This window comes from Phlebotomus argentipes, unplaced genomic scaffold (assembly GCF_947086385.1).
Source record: "Phlebotomus argentipes unplaced genomic scaffold, Phlebotomus argentipes genome assembly contig_15, whole genome shotgun sequence".
In the NCBI taxonomy this organism is placed as follows: Eukaryota; Metazoa; Arthropoda; class Insecta; order Diptera; family Psychodidae; genus Phlebotomus; species Phlebotomus argentipes.
The window spans coordinates 8,950,944-8,976,663 of NW_026776181.1; the positions used below are offsets into that span (position 1 = coordinate 8,950,944).

The 25,720-nt window shown below is 45.2% G+C and overlaps 2 protein-coding genes across 2 annotated transcripts; both read right to left on the minus strand.

Annotated features, from left to right (window-relative positions):
• Positions 1-243: 243 nt before the first annotated feature.
• On the minus strand, positions 244-21,742 carry LOC132261821 (protein expanded). Its single transcript, XM_059760818.1, has 6 exons — positions 21,193-21,742; positions 8,488-8,621; positions 8,279-8,424; positions 3,845-3,924; positions 795-3,783; positions 244-733 (listed from the first exon to the last, which is right to left on the minus strand). Exons 2-6 carry the CDS (start codon positions 8,577-8,579, stop codon positions 246-248), a joined length of 3,795 nt encoding a protein of 1,264 aa, XP_059616801.1. The 5' UTR covers positions 8,580-8,621; positions 21,193-21,742; the 3' UTR covers positions 244-245.
• Positions 21,743-23,840: 2,098 nt separating this feature from the next.
• On the minus strand, positions 23,841-25,358 carry LOC132262412 (tetratricopeptide repeat protein 8). Its single transcript, XM_059761685.1, has 3 exons — positions 25,172-25,358; positions 24,620-25,111; positions 23,841-24,559 (listed from the first exon to the last, which is right to left on the minus strand). Exons 1-3 carry the CDS (start codon positions 25,356-25,358, stop codon positions 23,841-23,843), a joined length of 1,398 nt encoding a protein of 465 aa, XP_059617668.1.
• Between the last annotated feature and the right edge of the window lie 362 nt (positions 25,359-25,720).

The following is a 25,720-nucleotide window of genomic DNA, read 5'->3' on the forward strand; positions in this document are numbered from 1 at the left end:
TTTTCATCCTAACCTATTCCCTAGCTAAGTTATTTAAAATGTAGACATTTTTTTTCATAAAAAATATAATCCAATCTTAGTACAAGATCGGCTCCGTCCGAGCTACACTCCTTTCGCATTCGCCTTTGCGAATGCACAGTGGAATTTCACTAGAGATTTCAGTAAGAAGCGTCTCTACCTCACGAATACTTAACCGAAACAGTCGGTGGGTGAATGTTCTCCTTGCAGACGTAGCGCTCACGGTGTCACGTACTGGGCTGGGAGTTGAAGCTCTTGTGCTTGATGGGTGTGGGCGTGGGGTCCATGACGTAGTTGTTCCCCTCCGCGGACTTGGTCTGGCACTGGCACGGGAGCGGCGGCAGCTTGTCGCTGGGATGGCGATGGCTCGCGGTGGACTTGCGCGGCTTGGCCAGCTGCACGGTGCTCAGGCCCGACACGGGATACTTACCCTTGATGGCTGTGTGACTAGCGAGGGCAGCACTCACGACACCGCCTTGATTCGGGCCACTGCCCGATCGCGGATGGCGTGGCATCACGAAAGCCTTGGTTTGCTTCAGCAGCGACCGGTCGTTGCACAGAGCGGCGATCAGGGGCAGGTCCAGGTTCTTGCTCTTCTCGCGCAGCGCGTGGATGTCTATTGTGGGCGATCCGGTGGCGTCCTTCCCGTTCACCAGAGTTGGGGTCGATTTGGCGGGAGATGGAACCGAAGCGGCCTTGCTCGTGCCAGCAGATCCTGTGAAGATAGAATCTGTTAGGACCTCGCAGTTGGTCTGGGTTGCGCTTCAACTCCTTACCTTGAAGACTCTCCATGGGCGTCGGAATGGGTGGCTTGAGATTCCTCTTGACGTTCACGGGTGGCGGAGGAGGAGGCAAGCGCCTCGCCTTGGGCAGCGTGTCGATCGAATTGAGGATGTTATCGTCCGAGCGCGAACGCGAGAATATCGACGTAGTGCTGACGGGTCTGGGTCGCAGGGGCAGCGGTGGCGGCGGTTCGTAAGACGAGCAGAGGCTGGCTACAGATGGCGAATAGAGTGGAGAGTAGGCGCCGGGGAGTTGAACGTACGAGTCTGAGAGATTCTGCGTGGAGGCGTAGCGCGAGTGGCTAGACAGTGGCATCGCCATTGGCAAGTACGGCGTCGATCGGTAGATCGTGTGGCCTTTGCAGGTGTCCCAGGATCCCATGGATGCGGCTGCGTGATAGGCCAGGTAGGGAGGAGGCGGTGGACTCTGTGCCATGGCGGCCAGTATGGATCCCTGCTTCGCATCGAGATACTCCTGCTGGCTCACTGCCGGATCCTGGATCGGGTAGATCACGTAGTCCACATCGCTGTAGAGCTGCTGTTGGTACAATTCGATCTGCGATCGGGCCAGTTGGGATGAGTAGACCGTAGCAAGTTGGGGCGGCGGCGGCGGAGGAGGCTGACGTGGGGTCTGGGGAGGCGGCGGCAGGTACTGCCTGGGCTTGATCACCGGTAACAGAACGCATGTGCGTGGCGAAGACTTTGGCGCCTCAAGGTAGGGCGGATGAGGCGGAGAAATGGCGGGCATGCTCTTGTGCGGTGCATGAAAGCTGTAGGGAACGATGGGGATGCCGATGGTCGTTGTGGGTGTGACAGCTGGCGTTGGCGGTTGAATCGTGGGCGCAGCAAAGCTCGGCTTCTCGCCCACAACGCTGGTGTGCGCCTTGAGGATGTTGATGTGAGGTCTGGTGGTGATGAACCTGGCCGCAGCTTCCTCGGGAATCACACTGGCTGCAGTCGATGGCGGTCTCGGAGTTGGTTGCTGAGGATATGGCGGTGGATCCCGAAGAGGAATCGCCGGAGCCTCCTCTCGAACAGCCGGTCCACAGAGTCCAGTCGTCTCGTGGTGCGAATTGTACGGCGGCGGTGATCTTCTGGCGGGCACAATATTGGCCAGGGAACTCGTACCAGTGCTGTTGATTCGCTTTGGGGGTGTGGGTGGATTTGCCAGAATGTCCAGCTCGAATTCCTCTTCAGTTGGCGCTGTATCCTTGTGCCCCTGAATGTAGCTATCTCCCTCGAGCGGCAGAGGCAGGGTCACATAGTCACAGTCAGAATCCAGGGTGTTGCTCACAGTCTTTCGATTGGGATAGGTTCCCCTGCCCACTATCAAGTCCGTCAACTCCTCTGCGCTCAGCAGAGCATGCTTGTTGTCCGTGGGATCACTGCCATCGCCCCTAAACGATCCGGAAGCACTCACATTGGAGTCCGATCGTATCCGAAAATCCGCTGTAGCATCACTGCTCAGCCTATGCCGGAAATCATTGCCATCCACAGAGTCCAGATTGGCGATGCTCTCGTTGGGTTGGAAGCTGCCATAGTGCGACGACTCGTGACTCTCAGACTCTGCCATCTCGCTGCTGCTCATCGTGTACACGCCACTAGTCTCCGTGGGCGGAGCTGTGTGTGCCAGGGTGTAAACTCCCAAGGATGAACCCTCCTCATCCTCCTCGTCGTGATTGAGACAGGCAGATGTGACTTCGCTGAGAACGGAATTCTGGGCTGTGTGACTAAAGCCCAGCTCTAGGCTAGAGCATGTACTGTGTCGCCTAGCGTTAGTTTGAGGTGGAGTGGGAAGAGTAACCGTTTCAGTGGCCACAACAACTGTGCTGCACGTGGACGAGCACTGAGAACTGATGTTGTGCTGTGATCCCGGTGAGTCTGTGTCATTTGAGGTGCGATCAGTTGTTGTGGTGTTGCGCTCCTGGAGTTCTGTCGATTCGCTGCTCATCGACCGCACACTCAGTGCAGCCAGCGTGTCCTCCAGTCCCTTCAGCGACACTTGACCCACCGACGAAGCCTGGCGGCTCACACTAGGTCTGTCCAGGAGGTGGGCCAGAGCCAGGCTCTCCGTGCTGGGAGCCGCTATTGGAACTGCCGGCGGTGAATTGATCATGATCTCCAGCTCATCCTCGGAATGGACGCGATCGCTAATGATGCCCGATGTGGTGTTGCTGCTGGTGCTGCTAATCACCGAGATGCGTTGGTCGTTCTTGTTCTTGTTGTAGGGCAGATTGAGCGATCGCGAGTATATGTAGCACGTGTGGATGCAGCTGCTCTCTTCCTCCTCCCGCTTGATCGCCTCCGTGAGCCGGGGTGCGATTTTCATGGAGAACTGGTGAGTTTCTCTGCACAGTGCCAGCAGCATTTTGTTCTTCTCATCGCTGCTGGCATAGAAGATGATCTTATTGTCGCCCGAGCGGATCTCGAACTTCTTTCGCTCGAAGCTGAGCTTGCTGATGCTGGGCCAGAGGAAAGTTGTGGGCATTGCGGTGTCGCCCATGATCTTAATGCCCTTCGCGTACACCGCCAGCCACACAGATCCCGGACTCGAGTCGCTCTTCGTGCTCTTCATCCGGAAAATGTGGGCGTTTATGGCCTCGTGAAGAGCACAGGCTTCGCGGATATAGTGCGTCTCGGCATCGGCACGCGACATGGCGCGGTACTCGCGATGGCAGGAGTTGAGCGCCGAGGCGCCCCAGGACGAGTGCATGGCGGCCGGGATGTAGTCCTCGTGGCGGAAGTAGTCGGTGGACTGCTCCTCAGGGGAGTCTCCCAGGTCAGCCTGCAGAGCCAGGCCGCCCAGCAGCAGCAGGCTCTGCTCCGAACACTCCTTTGGCACATCACGGGACACCGCATTGGCTTTCAACTGGAGATAGTAGTAGTGGCGGGACGTTTCATCTCGAAGCATGAGCGGACTCTCTATGTAGAACTGAACGCGGAAGTGCAGCTCCAGGAGAGGGCGACCATTTGCGTCGAGGCCCTGGAAAAAGGATGAGTGTGAGAAACTCTCAAGGATCGCACAATGAATTGAAGTGTCTTACGTGCGTGTGAGATGAACGCCAACTTTTGGGGCCGTACTTGGACAATTTGCTCTCCGGATCGGCAAACAGATACTCGCCATCTGAAAAATAATATATTCACATATAGCTAACAATTTCAAATATTCTACCGGAAAGTCAGCACGGCGCTATAATTTGCACCAATTAAGAAAATATTTTGCAGTGTCGTTTATCTTGCTTCTTTTTTCGTCTTCCTCCACTCAGCCATTAATTGCGAACTGTGTGTGTGCGTATTGGAATGAAGAGAAACGATTCATCTCAAAGAAGGAGAAATATTTTTGCTATAATTGCAAATTCCCATGTGAGTGAGACGCCTCTAGAAACATGACTTATCTCACACAAGCTTTGGTGATTAATCCAATCTTTACTGTTTCTCCAGTGTCACAGATCCATGACTTAAGAACTAATGGGTTAAGACGTGCTGAAGCACGAAATCTATACAGAATGCTTCATCAGTTTGTCAAAAAATTTGTTGGTCGCTCTCTGTGTGCATTCTGGCAATCGGAGACGACAAATTTCAAATTTATTGCATTCGATGAGAAATGAGCGAGGAATAGGTGAGTGTGGGGTCATTTCGCTCTAAATACCATCAATTTTATTGACTGAAAGTATATTTATTACCCAAGTTGCATTACTTTTATGCCCTTCTTTGAGAGCATGACCGAGAAATCTTAAATAAGATCACTGGACAAATGACATGCAGGAAATGTTGGAAAGCAGACTACAATTCTCCTCTACCCCAAGTGACTCAGCACTCCCCTATGTCTTGGGGTTGAGCGGGAAGTGTGGAGACACGGGGAAAAAGTCGTTTGGAATGTGGTCTCGCGTTTGGACGTCTCTTTTTTATTTCTACCTTCCATCTTCAGCCTTCTTCGTTTCATTGTGCTCGCGCAGATCACAACAATAATCATAAATTGTTTGTGAATGTGGAGTTTGTGGCCACGCCGTTGGCAATGGGGAAGAGAGCCTGAGCAAGATCGACGAGAAGGTGTCAAAAGGTTAAGATTGTAAATAGCTTTTGGACGACTGGGTGCCTCCTCATCTCCATATGATGTCATTTCATCAAACACATCGTGTCTCCTTTCCTTCCGCGCGACCGAGAAAGCCGCGCTCGCGTGAGTTCAACACTCTCTTTTTTGGACGACATGGAATTCGCTCCAAAAGATGAAATGCTATTTCGTTCACGGGGAATTTTTATGTGCACTCGCATCCCCACAGTGTAATTACTGGGCTCGAGTAAGAAAAATTCATCAATTATTTCTATATGCCTGCACATGCAGCAACCAACGCGACTCTCTGCCTCCAATATTCCGTCGATTGCTGCACAAGGTGTTTTGTGGGGCATGAAAATCTCAGGACGGACGCGAGAGCGGGCGATTCAAGCGGCGAAGCAGGAGAGAAACGCGACAAACGAACGGGTTTTCAGCACAAACGAAATATCGTGAGGTTTTATTACTTTTAAAAAGACCCCAACACCTCGATGACAATGAATGAATTTCTGGAATGCAGCACATCTGTAGCAGAAAATAAAATTAAATGCTACAGGAATCGCGAGAGGGTCAGCCAAGATATGCGCTGCAGAGAGTATCCAACATAGGCGAATGGCGCGCGATACTTTGAATGGTATGAGGCTGACCGAAAGAAGACGCACACTCGCCGAGAGAAAACACCAAGTCGCCATCCCAGTGGTGAAATGGAAACCCAGCGCGCAATGAATATGCCCGAGGAGAGCTGAAGACTGAAAAATTCAACAGAGATTCAATACCAATTCGAAAAGGTCACATTCCGATGCTTTTTTCTTCATCGACTTGGTGCTTTTTTATACTCGGGTTTTGTTACTTTTTTCGCCTCTTTCCTTTGCTTCTTCCCCAAATCTCTTTTTTTCGCCCTTTTCTGGCTCCGACGCGTTCAATCATCATGCATGGAGAAGCCACAATGTAATCGATCGATTTGATTGTTTTCAAACTCTACTCACTCTTTCCATGACTCAATAGACGGTACAAAATGTTAATTTTCTCATTTTCACTGAGATAGAAATGGTAATGATGAGTGAAGCTCGTAGCAAAGTTGCACATATTAGATACCATTCTTCTGCAGCGAAAGTTTATGGCTGCAATAATGATTGGAGATGCAATTGGGAATTAAGAATTACACTCTATACTTGCGCCTTATTGATTTTGAAGACGTGGAAGTGCTGAAATTTGATGGTTTAAAATCGCGCAGTGGATTTTTTGCGGGTGAGCATTAATTTACTGAAATTTATTTTATTGCTCTTCATAATTTTAACCGAAGAAGAGTAACAAAAATGTAATTTTTTCTGTGTGTGCCACAATAAGTGTAATTTCTCCCTCTTTTCCTCAGCATTTTGAATTTCTGTACATTTCAGCGCATTTTCCATCGCGCTGACTTGTATCTTATTTTAATTTTATTGTAGGCACACACATAGATTTTTTTATAACCCATACTTCGCGCAATTTATTTATTCACTTCTTTGCCATGGTCTCTTCTCTCTTTCTCTCGCGACCGGGCCGCATTCCTTTGCCAAACAGCCTGTCATAAAATATAAAAACACATCCCAACAGATTCATCGAAAAATTATATGCAAGACATTCTCTGTGTACTGTGGTTAAGGCACTACTTATATGTATAGTAACTTTTGAATGCCGCTCCTGCTGTTGTTGCCTCGGGCTTATAATGAAAATAAAACACCACGGACGATGCCCAATAAAATGGAAAGAGAGAAGAATAGAAAGAATGCCCACAACACCACATACTCGCCAAGGAACACGGCCAGAGCCGAGGAACGCGCTCTCTTCCATCCCAATAGATATACAAACGAACATTATACCTGTGCGCTGTTCAGCGAGTATGTATACTGGATCGCTGAGTCGTGGAATTTTCAGAGGCGCGATGCCTTTTATCAATAAACCGACTAATCTTGGGATTCCACGTGTCGCAGCGGACTTGAGAGCCACCGCTAGAGGAATATTATCTGAGGAACGGAGTCTATTTTACACGGCTATGCATGACCTTTACGAGCTTTTCATCTTTATGCGTTTATTGCAATTGTTGCAGCACGAGAAAGAGCAGAGGGAAATATTTTAGAATTTCCCCGGACAGCCGATGAATATTCCGCGGACTCACATGCCTCCACATGTACACAAGCATGCGATGGAAGATGGTGTGGAGCGAAGATGACGATGGAGAAGTGAGGAGAACGAAAAAGAATTTCATCATAAGGAAAATAATCAACTTCTTCTGAGAAGGTGGTGGAATTCTCTGCGATTTGTCCAAAAATTGTGAAAAGGATTCACTGGACTTATCTCTAAACACTGGCAAGAGCCCAGAGTCTAGCGAAAAGTCCCAGAATATGGGTCATGAGTAGTAAAATCCTTCGTCCTCATTCCAAACATACACCGTCTAGCAGAGAAAAAAACGATCAAAACGAGTCTGAAGATGGTTTGGGTGGAACGCATGGCGAAGAACACCTCAAGCGAGTCCAATCGAGCATCACGGCTATTACATATTTTATGTGCGGCTCTGTGTATATGGCTGTGGATGGCGAGGCACATAATACGAATATTCGGAATGGAATCTCGAGACGTAAGACGCGTGTTTGGTAATTCAGGTAGCTACTGGCTCTGAGCGCAATTACAGAGGAGCCAATGTGGGATCTGCGCCGTCCGCGGGTGTGGAAGCGGGAACGTGGTCTGATGAGATATACGGTCTTCTTCTTGCTCTGGCGGCCGCTGGCGTAGCGCAAGTCATTTGTTTGAACCGCGAACTGAGGACAGAGAATTACACATATTGTGTTGGAAGAGGTTGGGAAGATGATGTTGGGAGATAAAGTGCCTTTTTTCGGGTTCCACCACATCTCATATGTATAACTCGGCTATTTACATGTACAAAACACCCAATCCTCTCCTTTTCCCAAAAACAGACGCGAGCATTCAGCCTCAGCGCTTTCCACTCGACCTCTCCGAGTCCGGGACCCCGAAAGGGGGTGTGCGCGGGATCAGAGGCAGGGCGTAATGTTTATGACTGAAGCCAAAAATTTTTCGTGCGAGAAGTTCCTCAAATAACCTCTGCATTCTTCTCCGAGTGCCTTCATGACGGCAGGCGGCAATTGAGGATGCAGAGAACACGTATGGAAACCACGATTCGTAATGCTGTGCTCACAATTGCGGCTTAAGTCTGAACAGGATCTTGAGTTGAGTTTACATTTGAGTTGAGATCATCAAAGAAATTGGAATTTGCTTTAGCAATCCTATTGGATTCTCCTCAATTTTAAGCCAACTTTTAAGCACACGAAAGACAACTAAATGTTCTGAAGGAAGACGAGAAGCTTAAACGAACTCAAACGAAAGACTTAAATGCACCCCATTGGCGACGAACCCGTAAGGAGTTGAGACTTACCTGTGAGAACCGCCAGGCCGAAGAGTTCGGTATCCAACATGCCTTGCTTGGCAAAGTGAAGACATGTCTGTGCATAGACTTCGCGGACGCGACTCTTGGCTTCCACAAGAAAGTAAAGAGTGCGCGCTTGTGGTGTTCCCAGCAACCTGGATGGTCAGGAGAGAGGCACATGAGCTAATGCACGAGCGAGGCACGGATGTGCTACATACCTGAGCGCTAGGAATCTCGCACCTGGACACAGTGGGCGTGTGGGTGGCGCGCAGACCTCGAGGGGCGCGCTGACGGTACAAAAAGCTCGCATGCTGCATCGTTACCAGCTGCAATAACTCTCATGAAGTATTTCCTGCAAAAAAGAGAGACGCACTTCAGTATAAACAACGCTAATGACTATCGCCGCGGAATGTGCTGATGATGTGTCCAAAATGGGTGTCGTTATTTCCGCAAGTCTACGATGATGTGTGCATGTATATCAATTCATTTTTATTACTCAGATCGATTGCCAATAAATGAAAAGAGTGTGGGCATTATTCACGGCAGTTTCTGTGCAATTTTATTATCCACGCCAATCAAATTCAACACTCAGACAATCGTGATTAATTTTATATGCTTAAATATGAGCTTCTGCCAAAGTGGAACTTCAATGTGGCATTGGAAAATGCATAAAACAGCACTGTTATGTTCACTCTTCCAACCATTTCATATCCTCAAAAAATGCGTCCAACTTTAAAAATTGTCTCACTATTTGTCGATCAAACAATGAAATAAGCAAATTATTTCTCTATTTGACAGGAAACGTGTGATTTCAACTGACTCATCTGGTGATTCTTGAATCACTCTGTTGGAATGCAAATGCTCACACTGAATTCTAACCCCTAGAAAATCCTCAATTTCTGCTACAGCTGACATCGAAAATGTTCCAACACATTATATTCGCGTCTGCTAATTAACAAAGCATAACTACGGCGATCGGAATGACAAGGTCAGAGTTGTGTCACCCTCTGAGACAGTGTGCGACAAACAGTGACAAGTCTGATTTGTTTTCATGCTCAATACGCAATGGAATGCCGATTGATGATTCGCCTCACCAAAGTCATTCTCTGCGCGCGGACAGGAGATCGAAGTTCAGTGGAACATGATCCCATGGCGGTTTCTGAAGCTCACACACTGCCTTTTTGTATCCCCAGCTTCTGTGGTCAATCGGCTCACCAGAGGAGTCTCTCCGGAGAGGAATGTTAATTCGATGGTGCCACTCAATAAAACATGAACAAATTTCCAAGCGCTGTGGTTATAAAGTGGAATTTGTCTCAGTCCGCCAGCCATAATAAAACATTTCCCATCGCACAGACTCAATCCAGCTTCGAGTATTCAAGAATAAATTCACCACAGGATTTTTTTCCGCACTCCACGCGATATGCAACTGTGTGAAATAGAAAGCGAACGATATCAATTCAACAATTGAATGCTCTTCACACTATCTTCACTGTCTTATGTGCACAACCTGAAAGATGACGCCACGAGAATTACATTCACACACTTGCAGTCAACAATGCTCAGCCACTGCTGAACTGGATTCTTACACATTCCATTTACATATCTTCAGTTTCCATAAATTCTCTTCTACCATCGCGTCTTAGAGAAAATTACATGCACGATAGCATCGTTTATCGGGAAAAAAGCGAACAAGTTTAGAAAAGCACACAAGGAATTTCGCTCTCAAATTCTATTTCCTCTGGATTTCAGTACAGAAATCCTCATTGATGCACTGCTAAGCTTAGCTGTGCACATAAAGTGACCCACACATGACGTGTACGTAAATTATCACATATCTACATATGTAACCTACATATGTGAGCCACTGGCGCCTATCCGTACATCTGCATGAGTAAATTTACACATGAACGTAATATCAGTTATCTTTTTTTTCCCCTCCGTGCGCACAAGAGAGTAGGAAGTCCGATGATGTGGCGTGAAAAAATGGGGAAGAATCACAAAAAGAATCTCGAAACTCGCACAAATTTTTCAGCATTATTATTTATAATAGGCCAGCCAAGATACATTGTCAACCATGCATTTACTCTCATGGAAGGTTACTGCAAGCGTAGTGGAATGGCAATTTAAATAAATTAAACAGATTCAACAACGAGTTTCGAATGTGGGTAACTCAAAAATCTCTGCAACATGAAGAGGTCAGTGAACAGTTGAGAGTACGCGCGTCTCCACGCACTGAGGTCAGGAAATCACTTTGGTTTAGGATCGAACAAATCTCATAGTTTATTTCGTTAATACATTCATCACACATTTTATTGCGGAATTCTCATCAGCATCCAAGAGAGTAATTTGAAAGCTTAAGAAATGATAATGTGTAAATTATACGTTGATGGTAGGGCAGAGAGGAGTAATTTCATGTAAATCTCTTTTGAAATATTAAGTATTTCTTAAATATGCCGTGAAGAAATAATGTCAAGAGAAGAATAAGAAGAGAATGCCTTGCACAACACAGTAGCTAATTCTTTCTCTAGCTCGCACTGGAGTGAAACGCCAAGGAATTCCGTGGCTAAATCAAATTTCAAGGCACCACGGAGTGCCCTTGAACGTGGAGTGACCACTCAGAAAGAGTCATGCTCGTATACACAGTCAAAATAAGAATGGTGAAGAAGAGCCAGGATGAGAAAAAAGTGGAGTGTAGCCACAGCCATCAGACTTATCACACCTGAAAGTCATAGCAGTGTACATTCCTCAGCCACAGATGGTGCAAGAAGTCATTAAAGTATAGCCCGTAGGGGGCCACGTTGAACATATTTCAGTTTGCCAGCCTCCAACCAAGCGACCGAGCCACCACTCGGCCAAAAATATGTTTATATACCCGCCATCAATTCACTCACACCACGGCAAATGGACCAAAAAGGCCCATGCCGAGAAACTATCTTCATCTACCCATTGGCCAGCGCGAGTTTTTGGGGCTCACAGTAGCCGGAGCTGGGCAGTGAAATATTCAGATTCCGAACACATACGCTAATTGGCCCTTTTCACTCGGGCCACGCAAAAACATAGAGCCGTGGCGAAGGTCTTCGCTGGATGCTCGGCCCCACCTGCGTTCACGCATCCGCCGAGCCTCTCTAGAATCCCCTCCGGCCCCACGAGGGTTATGAATTGGTAGCCACATCCGAACCTGTGGTTAGCATTCCTCCCTTTGGGCCTCAAATCGCACAAATGGAAATGCGCGAGTTTGGAAGAAAAATGCACAGAGCCGAAGATATCATGGCACATCCAAAGATATTCAGCATTTCTCTGAAATCAAGTGCACGTGCTGAAATTTATGACGACGCGAGACTCACATACCTTCAAATTTCCATGCCATGAAGTGAAGATATTGTGCGAAAAAATTTCCGATTTTGCAGCTTAAACCAAATTATAGCCACACTCACGCAGTTCATTTATCCATAAAACTGTGTTTCTTTTCCATCGGAATTTTTGAGATATTTCCAAAACATCCTCACCACTTCTGCACCTCAACGCTTCACCGAATGACGGCATAGAAATGATGATTTGAAGTCAATCTGAATACACGTGTTTCCCATTATACATGCATACAGCTTTTTAGCGTGTTCGAAAGGGAAATTTTCATCATTGACACTTTCATAAGAAATTATATGAAAACTGCTGCAGAGGCGACATGGAAAAATATGTGGAGCGACATAGCAAAAAGCGGATCATTTTAACTTCAAGCTGTGACAGAAGTACTGATAATCTATCAGTTATTCTATAAGTCTATGTCCTATTAATTAGCGTAGGTAAATTAAATCACACAATATAAATAAATCCAACCGTAAATTCATTATAAAGCGCTGGATTTAATCTAAAAGTAGACTTTCTTAAGATTTCCTAGCTAAAATGGAGAGAGATAGATTTTTTAGAACCACACCCAGAAGATCATCAGCGAGGTAGTGTTGTTAGAAATGGCCCAATAAATTAGTCCAATTCTCACTATACAAATGCTAAATATTCCCCACGATATCGCCCAAGTGTAATAAATTTCCTGATAGAGAGAAACTTGTAAATTCTAAACTTGGACTGATAAGGAGAACGTCTCTTTTTGTTTCTTGATTTACAACCAGTCAAACAGTGTGTTGCCAATTCGTGATTTTTGCCCACAAACTGAAACAAAAATCAGCATAAGAATTCGAGTATAAAGGCGGCAATTGTTACTATCTTTCGAGTGACACTCTTTAACTGTTTGGTGTGAATTCCAATGAATAATAGCATAAAGTGCAAAACAGCCGAGTAAATATTTACTCAATTATCAATTTCTATTCGAGGGCGGTACTGAATTCCATCACTTTTCAAGTGCCTTGCTAGTGGAATTTTATTGCGAGCCATCACATGAAAACATATCAATATCATCTAATTGCTCATCGCGCGAAAAATAGCCAATAATAGCACGCATGACAATAAAAATCTCTGAAAACATTCACACACTGCAATTGATGTGTAAATTTACTGTGTCTCTCTCGTTCCTCTATGTTCTATGGCGCTTTTGTAGGACACTCGAGTCATTTAATGTGACTCACTTACGCTATGGCATTTATTTAGAATACAGTTTGTGCGAACGAGAAAAACGTATTGCCGACACTTCTGTCGTGCTATATTTTCAGCAAAAATATTTTACCTTTGATTGTGACTAAATATAGCGTTTTTAAGAATTCGGCGAAGCTTTCCGTATTTGAGGTATTCTCAAATGCCGAGCTCTTGTGCAAACATGCCAGATAGTTAATGTCACCGAGCGCGCAGAAAGTGTGAATGTGTGATTCTCCAGCATGTCTAAAACCTAAAATTATGGTGCAGCTTAGAATCGGATTTGATCACATTCCGCGCTGGCTCAGGAGGAATTTCAGCTCCCATAAACAGAGCAAGGTGGCTTGGCTCTGGCTTCACCCATGGCATTCCATCGACATAAGGAACAAGAAGAGCGCGCGAGAAGAAGTGAAGACTTGTAGGGAATTTTTCTTATCTTCCTCATCATCTTCGTCCACTGTCCGTCCATCAGTCATTCCATCAACGTAGCTCCATTTGTGTACCCAAAACGCTCATGCCACAGCTACCCAACAACAACTGGTGGGCATGGACAAAAAGTCGCGGAAATATTCATTTACGTGCGAAAGATCATTAGTCAGAAATTTCATTTGAAGGTCAAATATGCATAAATGGCGGATAAATGCAAAAATGTCCGCGTGACAGTGACAAATAACTCCCCAGAGCCCGGCATTTTGAAAGCCTGCCCACAGTGGATATGGCCATCACCGCAGTCCCGAATGCATGGGAGAACATGAGGAGCTTCATCATTCTCCTCATGAAACAAACTGCCCTCGGGCCATGAAACTTTTCGATGGTTGCGTCACTTCCAGCCCAAGAATCTCTCTTGACAGCCACGGCAATTATAGTCTCGTAATTCATTATTTCTTCAAAAAAATTCCCTCGCCTCTCTGGCTGCACCTTTTTCGGACAATTTAAATTTCATGTTCATCTGTGTCAACTCCGTTCGCGATGCATCAGCACTGCCAACATTTGAAGCATCATTCCGCGTTTTCCCACCCAAGAATCCCAGCTCTCATAAGCTCAGCCCAGCAATAGTTTATCATTTCATTTAGTATGAATTTTTAATTAATATATTCATTAAGCGATCCTCCACCTTGTAAACTGTGCGGTGAATTATAAATTTATGAATATGCAGAGAGTGAGTGCGCGGACGGAGGAGCTGAAGAAATTCATGCAATATAGCATTTATGTTCTCTCGTGTTGGTGCGAGAAGAGTGGTGTGATAAAAAGATAAACCAGGCCGACCAGTGGCTACTGTTCAGCATTCCAAATCTGATGAACTTCTACTTCGCCATCACATGCAAACCTCCAGAGCGATCTCTCAGCATCTCGCTCGCGGGAAGCATCTCGAGTCCATCCGCAGCAACACATTTACACAGCGCGCCTCACATTGCGCGATTCCTCTGCCACTCTCTGGGGCCAGCAGACCCGCGATCTCGCTCACAGGCCGACCGGATCGTGTGACGCAGAAGGAGACGCAAGATGTTGGCAATAAATGGCAGAAAGCAGCCAACAAGAGAGGTGAGTCGCCCAAAGAGTAGCAATCAACAGCGAAAACACCGATCAACATATACACAGCGCGATATTTCGTATGCATTCGCACGAGGCCAGGAATGGAAGACGAAAATGATGATGGTATGTGCATGTACATAAGAATTTTCGTTCCTCAAAGTACATAACCAAGTTCTTCATTCTTATACTCTTATTCCTCTACTCTTCTTCTCGTTTTCCATACGTTCATCTCCTCTCTCGAACACTCTCACAATACTTCTCACTCTCTCTTTCTCATTCTGCCAGCCATTCTTCCTGGGCCTCAATTCAACCTCTTGGCCTTAGGAGAGAAATCTATGTGTTGTCTTTTTTGGTGTGGTGTCCGTCGTTTTATCGTCATCAGTGAATTCCACAGTCAAACGCGTAATAAACCTCAGTTTTGACTCAAGCTCTCACGACTTGAGATTCCCAAACATTCCAAGCACTAATGCTTGCGAAATATGTTGTTATACTGAGAAAACTGTTCTGCCCAAATCATATTTACCATTCAAATCGTGCCAGACACTAAAATAGCACCATCAAATTCACGCTCTTACTTTGTATAACAGTGAGTATAACTTGAAAAATAGGCATAGCAGACAAAATTTCCTCTCCGTGATTTCTTTGCCTGAAAAGAATTCACGAATTATGATCGAATGGGATTTTTCAAAGTCTGCTCCGGCATTTTTGCTTTTCGATTGATTACAATAGCAGTTCAACCTCGAAAAGCACCAACTGAAGAGCCCTACAAGCACAAAATTGTTGAGGAAGAGGAGAGACAAAATCCCCATGAAGAATTTAATTATATAGCATCTTGCATTCTTTCCATACTTAATTCCTCTCTGGATGCCAGATTGAACCACAACTTTCTTTCACTCTCAACCACAAAATGCTTTAATTTCTACTTCATTTCCCGGAAAATCCACCAAACCGTGAATGCAAACTTCAATCTGTGTGATAACCTATTTTTTCTCAGAAATTTCTTCATCTATCCACTTCTGGGTATAATGCGAGATGGCGAAATTGCGAGAAATTCCACAAATCCATCTGCAGAGATCACTTAGGATCAGCACAGAGCGCGTTTAGTAGGCAAGAGTCATCAATTTTCGCAGCTCGTTCCATGGAATACCTCCAAAGTGTGCTTGCACTACATTGCACACACATAAGAATACGTTCTTACGCCAGTTAAATTATTATTTTGTATTCTTTCCTTGGCTTAAGCGCGCCATTCGGGTCGTTCCAAGTTTGAAGGCCAGCCGCATTCCTTGGCTCGCATGTGTACACTCTCGACCAATTGATCGTGTCGTATACAAACGCGAGCATAACTATGATTCCCGCTTTTTTCCACCACCACACAATCCACTCGAAATTTCATCTCATGTCCGCGCGCGTCCACAAAAATCCATCACTTTGGAGCCAAGTCGCAGCTGAGGTGTATCTTCTTGGCCACGATCGAGACGCGATCACGAGAGAGAAGGCGTGGTTTCATCGCGTGAAGAAGGAATCTTGACACGAAGATCACTCCAGAGAAACCTCCGAGAGCTCTCAGTCAAGGCAAATTCAGGCGAGAAAGGGAACCAAATATCACAAGTTTTCCGTGGAAGCACGAATAGACTTCCCCTTTGAATAAATATTCCACATGATTGTGCTTTCTGCATTCTCTACCCTCAAGTGATCATGAAGGTGAAACCGAGTTGCATTTGAAGACGCATCATTGATGGAGTCAGTGAAGAGCGACCGTGCTCATGACAAGAATTTCACATTAATTACCAGAAAATTAATTATCTCGAGCAGTGAAATGATTTGAAATGCTTGAAATTCCACAGCATGTCTTGTGATTGTTATGCAAAGTGCGAATTGTTTGCCAACACAAATATCATAAACTGCATCACTTGCAGTGGTAATGAAAGTCTTTTCACACTGTGGAATTTTCTTTTTTTCCATGGCATTTTCATTTTTCACCCGATATGTGTGTGTGTGTGTCTGCTCACCAACCGAAAACCCGCGCGGAGAAATCAAGCGTGATCGTGTGAAAAAAGATGGAATGGCGTGCGCGATGGTCACATGATCGTGCAGATGCGATGCTGAAATGCCGATGAAAGTGCGCGCTCACCCAAAAATTGATGGAGGGACAAAATTTCATGTAAAATTTTTCCGGTTTTGCCGTTGAACTGGATGGAATTTGGGAAATCCTGGCCATTGAACAGAAAGGGCCCATGGTCTATAATTATTGTCATTATCGTGTGTTATTATAGGGAGAATCAAAATTTTCACCCGGAACCCAAATCCAATTCCTGAAATTGGTGTGTACCCACCAATTGAAGAGTCATTTTTTCGGGATGTCTTTTCCGAGAAGGGCGAGAGAGAGAGAGGCCAGCAAATTATCCCCAGGCCATTACGTACATTCATCGGGTTTCTGAGATGGACAGAAGATGGTCAGTGTGATGAGAAAAAAAACTAACTCTCGCGCCTGAATTCTTGACTAAAGAGGAAGCTCCTGGATAATCGCACATCTCATGCAATCGCTGAATTAGGGAGTTGTATATTGAGGCTCTCCAGCTCATTTCGAGACCCTCTGGGCATTTCTTGTGCCCTCCTCGCGCGGCTCCCCATCAAGATTGCGCGGCGATCGCCTCGGGGAGAGTGAGGAATACGCTTAGAACAGCTCTCTTCTCCATCTCACTCACTCTACAAATACCTTCTTCCAGCCATCCTTCACTTTATTACCATTTTATAATATCTCTGTCACGTTTCAATTCCGACATTTCTTCTAATCAAGCGTGGCTCCAGTGCTGTGCTCTACACTGTGCATCACCACAATACAGTATACATATTGTGGAATTTTATATAAAATTACATTACCATACAGCCATTCAATATGATGCTGCACATACGTGAGTCTACAGATAGTTTCTCTGCATCCACACCATCACATTGTCCCCATCAAAGCATGAGCATCGCGCTAGAGAGAGACGACAGTTGCATCTCAACACAGAAACATGAGTATAAATTTGTTATCAATTCTATGCGCGTATCGAGGGGAATGATCAAAAATTTCCAACTTTGTGCGAGTCTGTCTTCCTCTTCGCCACGAAGAATCATCGTAATGTGTGAGAAAAATCTTCGCCCGCTCGTCCACGATGAAGCTCGCGATCAACAATTCTTGCCCGTAATGCCAATCTAATGGAGTTCCAACTTTATACCATTACTTTGGTTATTATAGTAACCTAGTTCGCGACTCGTTCAACAAGTATGTGCCCCGTTCTATGACGACTTTCAAACATCACAAATATGTCCACATATACAAAAGACTCTCATTTCAATGAAGAAAATTGCACTTATGACCGCCCTTATAAGACATTTTTCAAGCGCTCTGAGCATGAAGAATGCCTGCAATCCCCTATAATTGAGTCAAGGGTCAAATTATATTCAAATTAGCATCAAATTTTTTGCATACTTGCCATTCACAGTAAAAATTGCCATGTTCGCAGTTTTAATATTCAGATTGTAATTGCAAATTAATTACATTTGCATTGATTTGTGACAAATTATTTCACAGAAAACAATTAAAGTTATTTATGTTTCCGTGCGAATGCCGAATGATTTATTAACTCTCTGTGCGGCAGAAAAAAGCATGTAAAAAATCAATTACGATAAAGTTAACAATTAATTAAGAAAACAGTCTGAGCTCTGTGCACTTTTTAAAATCTCTCTGTTATTTTAAGATCTCATCTAACCTTGATCAAATAAGGTAAAGCAAAATGCAGCGAAGAGATTACGTGATGCCCTAGAACTTGGTGTGGATCAAGCATAAAAAAGCCAGTGAAACGCGAGAGCAATTGCAATCGGAGTTCGTCATTTTGAGAGACGCTAATGTGTTCATAAACACAATCTATGGTCTCGTAATTCATTTTAATGCCATATAAGAATAGCACAAATCACAACATAATCCACTTCCCCGCGCGCTGCAGAAAGTCAAAGAGGGCAGCTTGTCGATCAGCAATGCACGCAGTGTTGGTGATGGTGAAGGAGTGTGCATGAGTTGCATATTTTATCAAATTGCACTGAATGTATTGACAATCTCGCGCTGGAATTGAGAGAAAATTTCTCCTAGAGCATTTTCACTTCCTCCGTTCGGTTTCAAGTATGAGCTCGCATTGCTAGGTTAGGTTTTGCCCATATTACACATGTGCTCTGAATGAAAGGTCGCATACTTCTCCCAACCATCATAACCATGCCGCTCAACGAGCGATGAATGATCGCGCTGGGGCCACAAAAGTGGAAGAACTGGAAGACTCCGCGGTGGAAGAAGAGTTTGATAGATGGCATAAAAAATGGCCTGAGGCAAAGTTAATTCGGAGCCATCATTATCATGCTGATGTGGGTCTTTTGTGCACCAGCAACTAATATTTAAATCGAAGCAGGGGCAAAAACTTTCTTCCACGACCATATGGAAATTCCGGGAAATTTCTGTCAAAATACAGCACAATTCATACCAATTATTCTTTCTCTACTTCCATGTGCAAAAGCTGTTTCTCGCCATGCCACTGTAATTAGCATTTCATACGTGAAAACCAGTAGCAATCGCTCTTGTCATTTAATAATATCACTTGTGGTGTTTTCTTCACCATAACTGACGTCACGTGTTCTGCGATCGCTGCCAGATCTCTTCAATCACATGTCGATAGGAATGGCAGTTGAAGTGGAGTTATTACGAATTTTATCGGATTTCCACTGACGACAACCGGCTCACAAACAGTCACTCATTTTCGGCTCAAGTATGAGTCGAGGTGCCGAATTTTATTAGCATTTTAACCCTTTAAAACCAGTGGAAAAACGTGCTGTTCTGCCCACTAAATATTGAATTGTGATATTTATCATACAATGAGTAATTTCAATGATAATTAAGTGCTGAATACTCTTTTCATGACGCCTGTGAACATTTTTGAGGCATTAGAGAGACAAAACCACGTAAAACAGCAACCCAATCTGCGCTGTTTCAATAAATTCTGCACCTCAAAACGCCGTTTAGGATCATTGCGCACCTGAAAACCGCGCGCGTTATTTTTACCACGCGCGCCACACTGTGCAAATTCTTAATTAATTCGGCATTAATTGCCAAGCAAAAACAATGCTTTCGCAGAATAGAGGCGCTGGTGTGAGTGAAAACAAATGGATTTTATCTCACTGCGAAATCAAACAGAGGCATTTCGTGACTTTTCTCGAACAAATGTCGAGTGTGAACATTATTAGATTGGTTAGGAAGCGAGTGTCGGATAAGATTCAGAGTTGGAGCGTTCGGGCGATAGTCGAGTCGTATAGAAATATGAATCGCGAGTTGACAATGGCTGAAATTAGAAAACTTATCACCTCGTGCCCTGATTTTAAGCTCTTTATCTTTTGTTGTCTTTTCCTATTGAGTATCAACTCATATCTGGCCATCTACTTCACCTTTCAGACACTGAAATAACCTTATTGAGCGCCTTCGAAGCCAGCGAGTGAAGGTTAGTAACCCATAAATCAACGTGGAATTCCAATTCAGTCGCCGGCCAACAGTGCTTCTTTTATTGTTACTTCAGCATCATCAAGCGTGCTTTTTTCTTTCTCCCCATTTCAGAAAATATACCACGGAAAATTTTGCATAATTGTACGGAAGACGCGGGAAAAAGTGTGTAAAATGCGATATGAAGTACGAACGGATGTAACACTTGCGGAATGTGGGAAATAAAAAGGTGAAAAATTGCGATTGTGGCCAAAATCTAAGCTTTTTTCCTCGCCCGATGCCAAAGGTGACAAAATACTGTGAAGAAAGCCGCGAGTGCATATAAATTTCTCATGTGACATATTGCGGTGCAAAAATGTGACTATGGCGTGGAATTATTTAACATTGTTGATTTTGTGACTTGTTGCTGTGGCATTTTTTTCTCACTCTCGCAGGAATAATAAGCGGGAAAAGAGCAAAATCAATTGCTGACGCAGCTCATAAAAGTGAACCATTTGGTTTTATAAGGAATTGCAAACTGGCATCATTCTCTACACTTCGCAATGTGCTTAGAAAACGTGGATTTGGCGATGCAAGACGTCACAAATGGCTAAGATTGAATTTATTTTAATTCTTGTGTTTGAAATTCTAACCTTTCCAAATAGACTTTGAATCGTAACTATACGCGATAAATGGTTAAAAAAAATTCCATACAATCGATTTCGCCAATCTTCTGTCGTTCTTTTCTGAGCCACACATTTTGCGCAGAGTGGCGTCAGTTCTTCAGGATCACCGCTAAATACGATAAATACGAATATCCCTTGAGGAGTTAACTTGCAGCGTTTGTAGATGTGCTTTGGAAAGTCAAAAATTCTACCGATTACAATATGAGTCCTCAACGCGTGGCCGATTGTACGTGTTGGGGCAATAAAAAGGTGATTACGTGCAATTTGTGAGGCGGACACGGAAAAAATGTGAGTCGAGAAAAAGAAATTTCCAAGCATCTCTGCGGTTCATTATGGAGGAAGATTCATGAAAAATTGTGTGAGAGAGAAGAATGTACGAGGCAATAAACTGATTTTTTACGGAGCTACCTGTCCAAGAATGTAGCTTGTGTGTGTTAATCAGCGACATGAAATTCCCCACAGTTTGCCATTTGCGCCATACAAAAGCCTCTCTTCGGGGCACCGAGAGAGACACATTCCCCAGCTCCAATGTAATTCATTGGAATAACACGCCACAGGGTGACATACAACTCACAACATGCCGCGATAAAGGTGAAACTGTGCACTTGGGCTCATGTACTCACCATTGATGACAGGTGATGAGTTTCCCGAGAAGACGAAAGAAAATCCAGTTGTTTGGCAAATTGGTGTGTGTGTTGCGAAAAAATTGAGGATGAAGAACTTTTCCCTCTGCCTCTCTACAGGTATCCAACACTCGACGGAAAATATAATCCAATAACTCTGCGTCTCAGTGGCGTTTTTTGCGAAACGTTTTCAGCACTTGTGGAATGTGTTCCTCTCTCGCGTGCAATAGTGTGAGCAAAATACAATTTCACTCCGTTTTGCCCATCTTTTGGAAACTTGTAATTCCTTTTACTGTGTCATCAGTCTCACGTTAACCATAAGATGAGGAATGCAATTAAGTCACTTCAATACTTTTGATCTCTCTAGTTTTTTTTCACACTTTTCAATGGCGACGGGCAAAGTTGAACAATTCAAGCACTTTTCGTCGTCTCTCGCAGCCGGGTGGTGCAGGAAAAGCTATGAAAATACTCAGTGTTTCTTGATGTGAGTGGAATTGATGTTAAATTTGAGACGCTGGGCGAAGTCTTGTCCGACTCATTCAAGTTTCTCAGCGTAACTGACATCGTGGTCGGATTCGTTGGCGCTGGAATGCCGCCGTAAGTTTACCGTGTTCACATCTCCGGAGGAGATCGTGGCCTCACGAGCGCCTGTGCCTGTGTGTTCGCACGCGCTTTGTATGGGTGCACCTTCAATCCCACTCAATAACTCAACACATGCTGTTTGCCAGAGCAACGCAAGCACAGCACCCTGTGGCATGTTATGTGTGTTAATAGATTTTTCACATATTCTATTGGGAAAAGTTCTGACACAGTGGAAATGCTGGTCTCACCGTCGCAGACAGTGGTGGCCTGTCGTGGCCCATCGCAGTGCTGAGAATGCGCGTACCTATATTTATGCTCTGTGGAATTTCTGTGACCATCTGTTGGGCCTCTTATGTGGCGGGAAGGAAGCAAAGAAAAGGAGCAGAATATCCTCCGTGCGCCTCCAATTGCCTGCATTCACGCAACACCACTGCATTTCAACACACAACCATCCAGGCAACGTGAATTCCATCGCGCGAGATAGAGTCCCCATGAGCAGAGGAGATTACACTTTCCACACCGCACAAAACCAGTCCAAACTCCGCCATCGACCTGTGTGGAACATGAAAATGGCATTGGAGGAAAGTTGAGCGGCTCAAGAGAGTGCAGCGAATTTTTTTGCGCCTCAACACAATCAAACACACTTCACATTCCACTGCGGATTGCGATACAAAGCCACTTCTTGTGGAGGCGAGAAGTGGCGTAGTTCGCTGCTATATAGACTGAGATTGGTGATGTTTGACATCAAATTGTTATCAGGATCTATTTTTAAACTTTTATTTACCTCTTTGCCTGCATGTTCTTGATTGAAACTCTGGGTTCAGGGTAGCAAAGCGAAGGTGCAGAGAACATTCTGAATATTCTTGTGAAATGAACAAGACAACACGCACAATGCAGGACTGATTAAAACACAGCTTGAGATTCTTTAAAGGAATTCCGAATTTTACACCGTATTCATGGTGAAATAAACTTTCCTCGCTAAAATCAAGATTTTTACAGATCTCTTTTCTCTTAAATATTCTCAGAACCAGTAAAACTCTCAAATTTTGCATTCACCTTGAATATGCAACCTTCTCCCGCATCTTGAAGTGAGGCAAAACATCCCAATCCGTCCTTTTCCGCTGCAGTCTGGTTACTTTTCACTGCATGCATATTTTTATATTCGTACATCGCACTGACCGCCTGAAAAAATCTCTGGAATTCCATTCTTCCTCCTGCACTTCTTCATCTCCTTTTTCTGCCCCTCTTTTTTCTTCCTCAGCCACAGCGAGATGTATATACGCACCAGAGGCAAGCTACTCGCTTTACGTATTGGGATTTTGGAGAGTGAGACAATTTTGAAAAATTGTGTGTGTGTGATAAATTGAAGAAATCTATTGAATTGAAAACCATGAATTGGGTGGCTTAACTCGAGTTTGAACGGAAGTCATCACCGCTACAACATTCCACAAATTCTTCAGCAATCGTTCAATTCGACTTAATTCAATTCATTCTTCGCTCCAGAATCTCAAATCACGCTCTCGAGCGATGTGTTATTTGGAAAGAGAGTGGCTGCCGATTTAATTTAAGCATGTTTGGAGCCTTTCAGTAGTTCTCCACATCGTCAATATCGATTGTCACGCGGAGACGCTGATAGATTCGAGAATACCATCAAGAGGAATTTCGAGGATTCCACTGAATCGACGTGTGTGGTCCATTTGAATGGATCAGCCAGTGCAGTCATCATCGTCATTTTGTGCGGCAAACGGGAGAGAAAATTTTGAACGATTGCCTCGGCAAAGCGCATAAATCTTCTCGTCTGAACTCCCAAATTTTGCCAAATATTTCCCATTCCGCGACTTCTTATGTAAAACCTCAATGGCATCACACGAAAGTCCCGACACAGCCCTTCTTTGGATGCGACACTGCAAATGGCATTTCTGTAATTAATTGAGCAACTTACAGTGTTTTGGCATATGAATAATACACACGTCGTGCGCTTATCAATAACGATTATTGACGGGCCGATTAACTGCGGCAAGAGTCTCTGTCTTTTGCTTTCACTTGCATCTCGTGGCAACGCTTCGCTAGGCGCTGTCGATATGCTGGAGGTTGTGGTGAATCTCGACGCTCTCGGGCAGAGCGCTTTTGGCCGCGGCCAGGTATGATCTCGCTTTGGACCGCTGACCGGCTTTCGCCGCCAAAACCGCCAGGTTATTGAGGGCGGCGCCGTGCAATCCGTCGCAGCTGATACACAGTCTGAGGCATCTCCGGGCGAGATTGAAGTCACCGCTCGTGAGCGCCGCGAAGCTGCAATTGTACCAGATATCCGCTCTCTGCTCCGCACTCGTGGCAAGCCGAAAGGCTCTCTGGAAGCAGGGCATGACCAAGTCCAGCAATCCTCCGTAGAGACAGCACAAGGCCAGATTGCAGTGCAACTCGGCGCTGTTCACGCCCATCGAGAGGATCCTTCGATAGTGCAGCAGAGCCATTTCCGGCTGATTATTGTAGAAATGGTGCACAGCTATGCAGGCCAGAGCTTCGCTGCTTGTCGCATCGAATTGGGCCACGAGGCGATACATCTTGACTGAGGCTTGCAGATTGCCCACAAGCTCAAGGATACGAGCTTGTTGCGTCAAAAGGCTCACTTCGCCCGGTAGTCTATCGAGAGCTCCTCGACAAACTTCCAGAGCTGCCAGAGGTTGATCAATTTTCACGTAGACTCGAGCCAGGAGGAGAACTGCATCCGGATGAGCACACTGCGACAGAGCACTGCGAAGGAACTGTTCAGCCTTCCTGGGATTGCCTGGAAAATTTAAATTACTTTTAACCCACTTGCTCTCAACACAACAACAGTCTAGCTTACCTAAACTGATCAGACATCGTCCCTTTTGCATATTCCACCACCAATCAGATTGATTGCTTCTCGCCGAAGTTGCTGCGTCGCACAATTCCAGCGCCTTTCGAACATCTCCTTCGTGGTAGTAAAGATAGCTAAACATGATCGGTGCTACACTCTTCTTGGCAGCAAATAGCGTCAAATTCAGTCTTGCCACGTCCACTAGTGGCCCAGCGGGATCGTGCAAGGCAAAGATCGAAGCGGAACCTAATCGAATATTTCTAGCAGTTTCTGATCGGGAACCAGTGCGAGGAGCAGTTCTCGAGATCATCGAGGAACCAGCACGCGTCTGGCCAATCGTTCCAGGCCGAGCCATTCCCGTGAGAGGTCGTCCAGCAGATGTAGTTGGGCGATTACTTGCCTTGGCGGCAAGTGCAGTTCCCATTCTCGAAGATGTCCTCATGGTAGTTCCCGGACGAGGCGCCGTGGCGAGACGCTGAGTATCCAAATCGTCATTTTCTACCGGAAAAATGTATAATAAGGGACTATTTCGTCAGTGAGATCCAGACTTCAACTCACCTTCAATGCCATCATCAGCTTCAATATCGTCCACATACACTCGTTGTGTTATGGCTCGCATCTTAAGCTCCCAGGTTCTCTGGAGGCGATTATCTGTGGTGTTCTTGAGCAAAGTATTGCACAATTCAATGCACTCATCGTATTTTCGCCTGCGATAGAGAGACATAGCCTCGAAGAAAATATCCATTTTAGCACGTGAAAACCAACTGCTTTGTTTACAAGCATGGTGTCCATGGGAACACTGTTGCGCATGAAAAAAAGGGTTCACAAGCAAACGATCGTTTTCATTTTGAATATTGTTGCTCAGACAAAATGCGTGTCTTGGCTAAGTGCGCTGACAACCAGGCGCCTCCATCGACACAACCAGGCGGCCCCACGGGACACCTGGCGGCCCCACGAAGCATTTGGCTGATTGGATCACAAGATTAGGCTACAAATCAACTTCATATGTGATTAAAGTGTGATGTCGTGAATTATTCCGATGCCATCAAGTCTAAAATTGCAAATCAGTGTAACAGAATTAAATTCTGCAGCGCTTGCATAACTCAA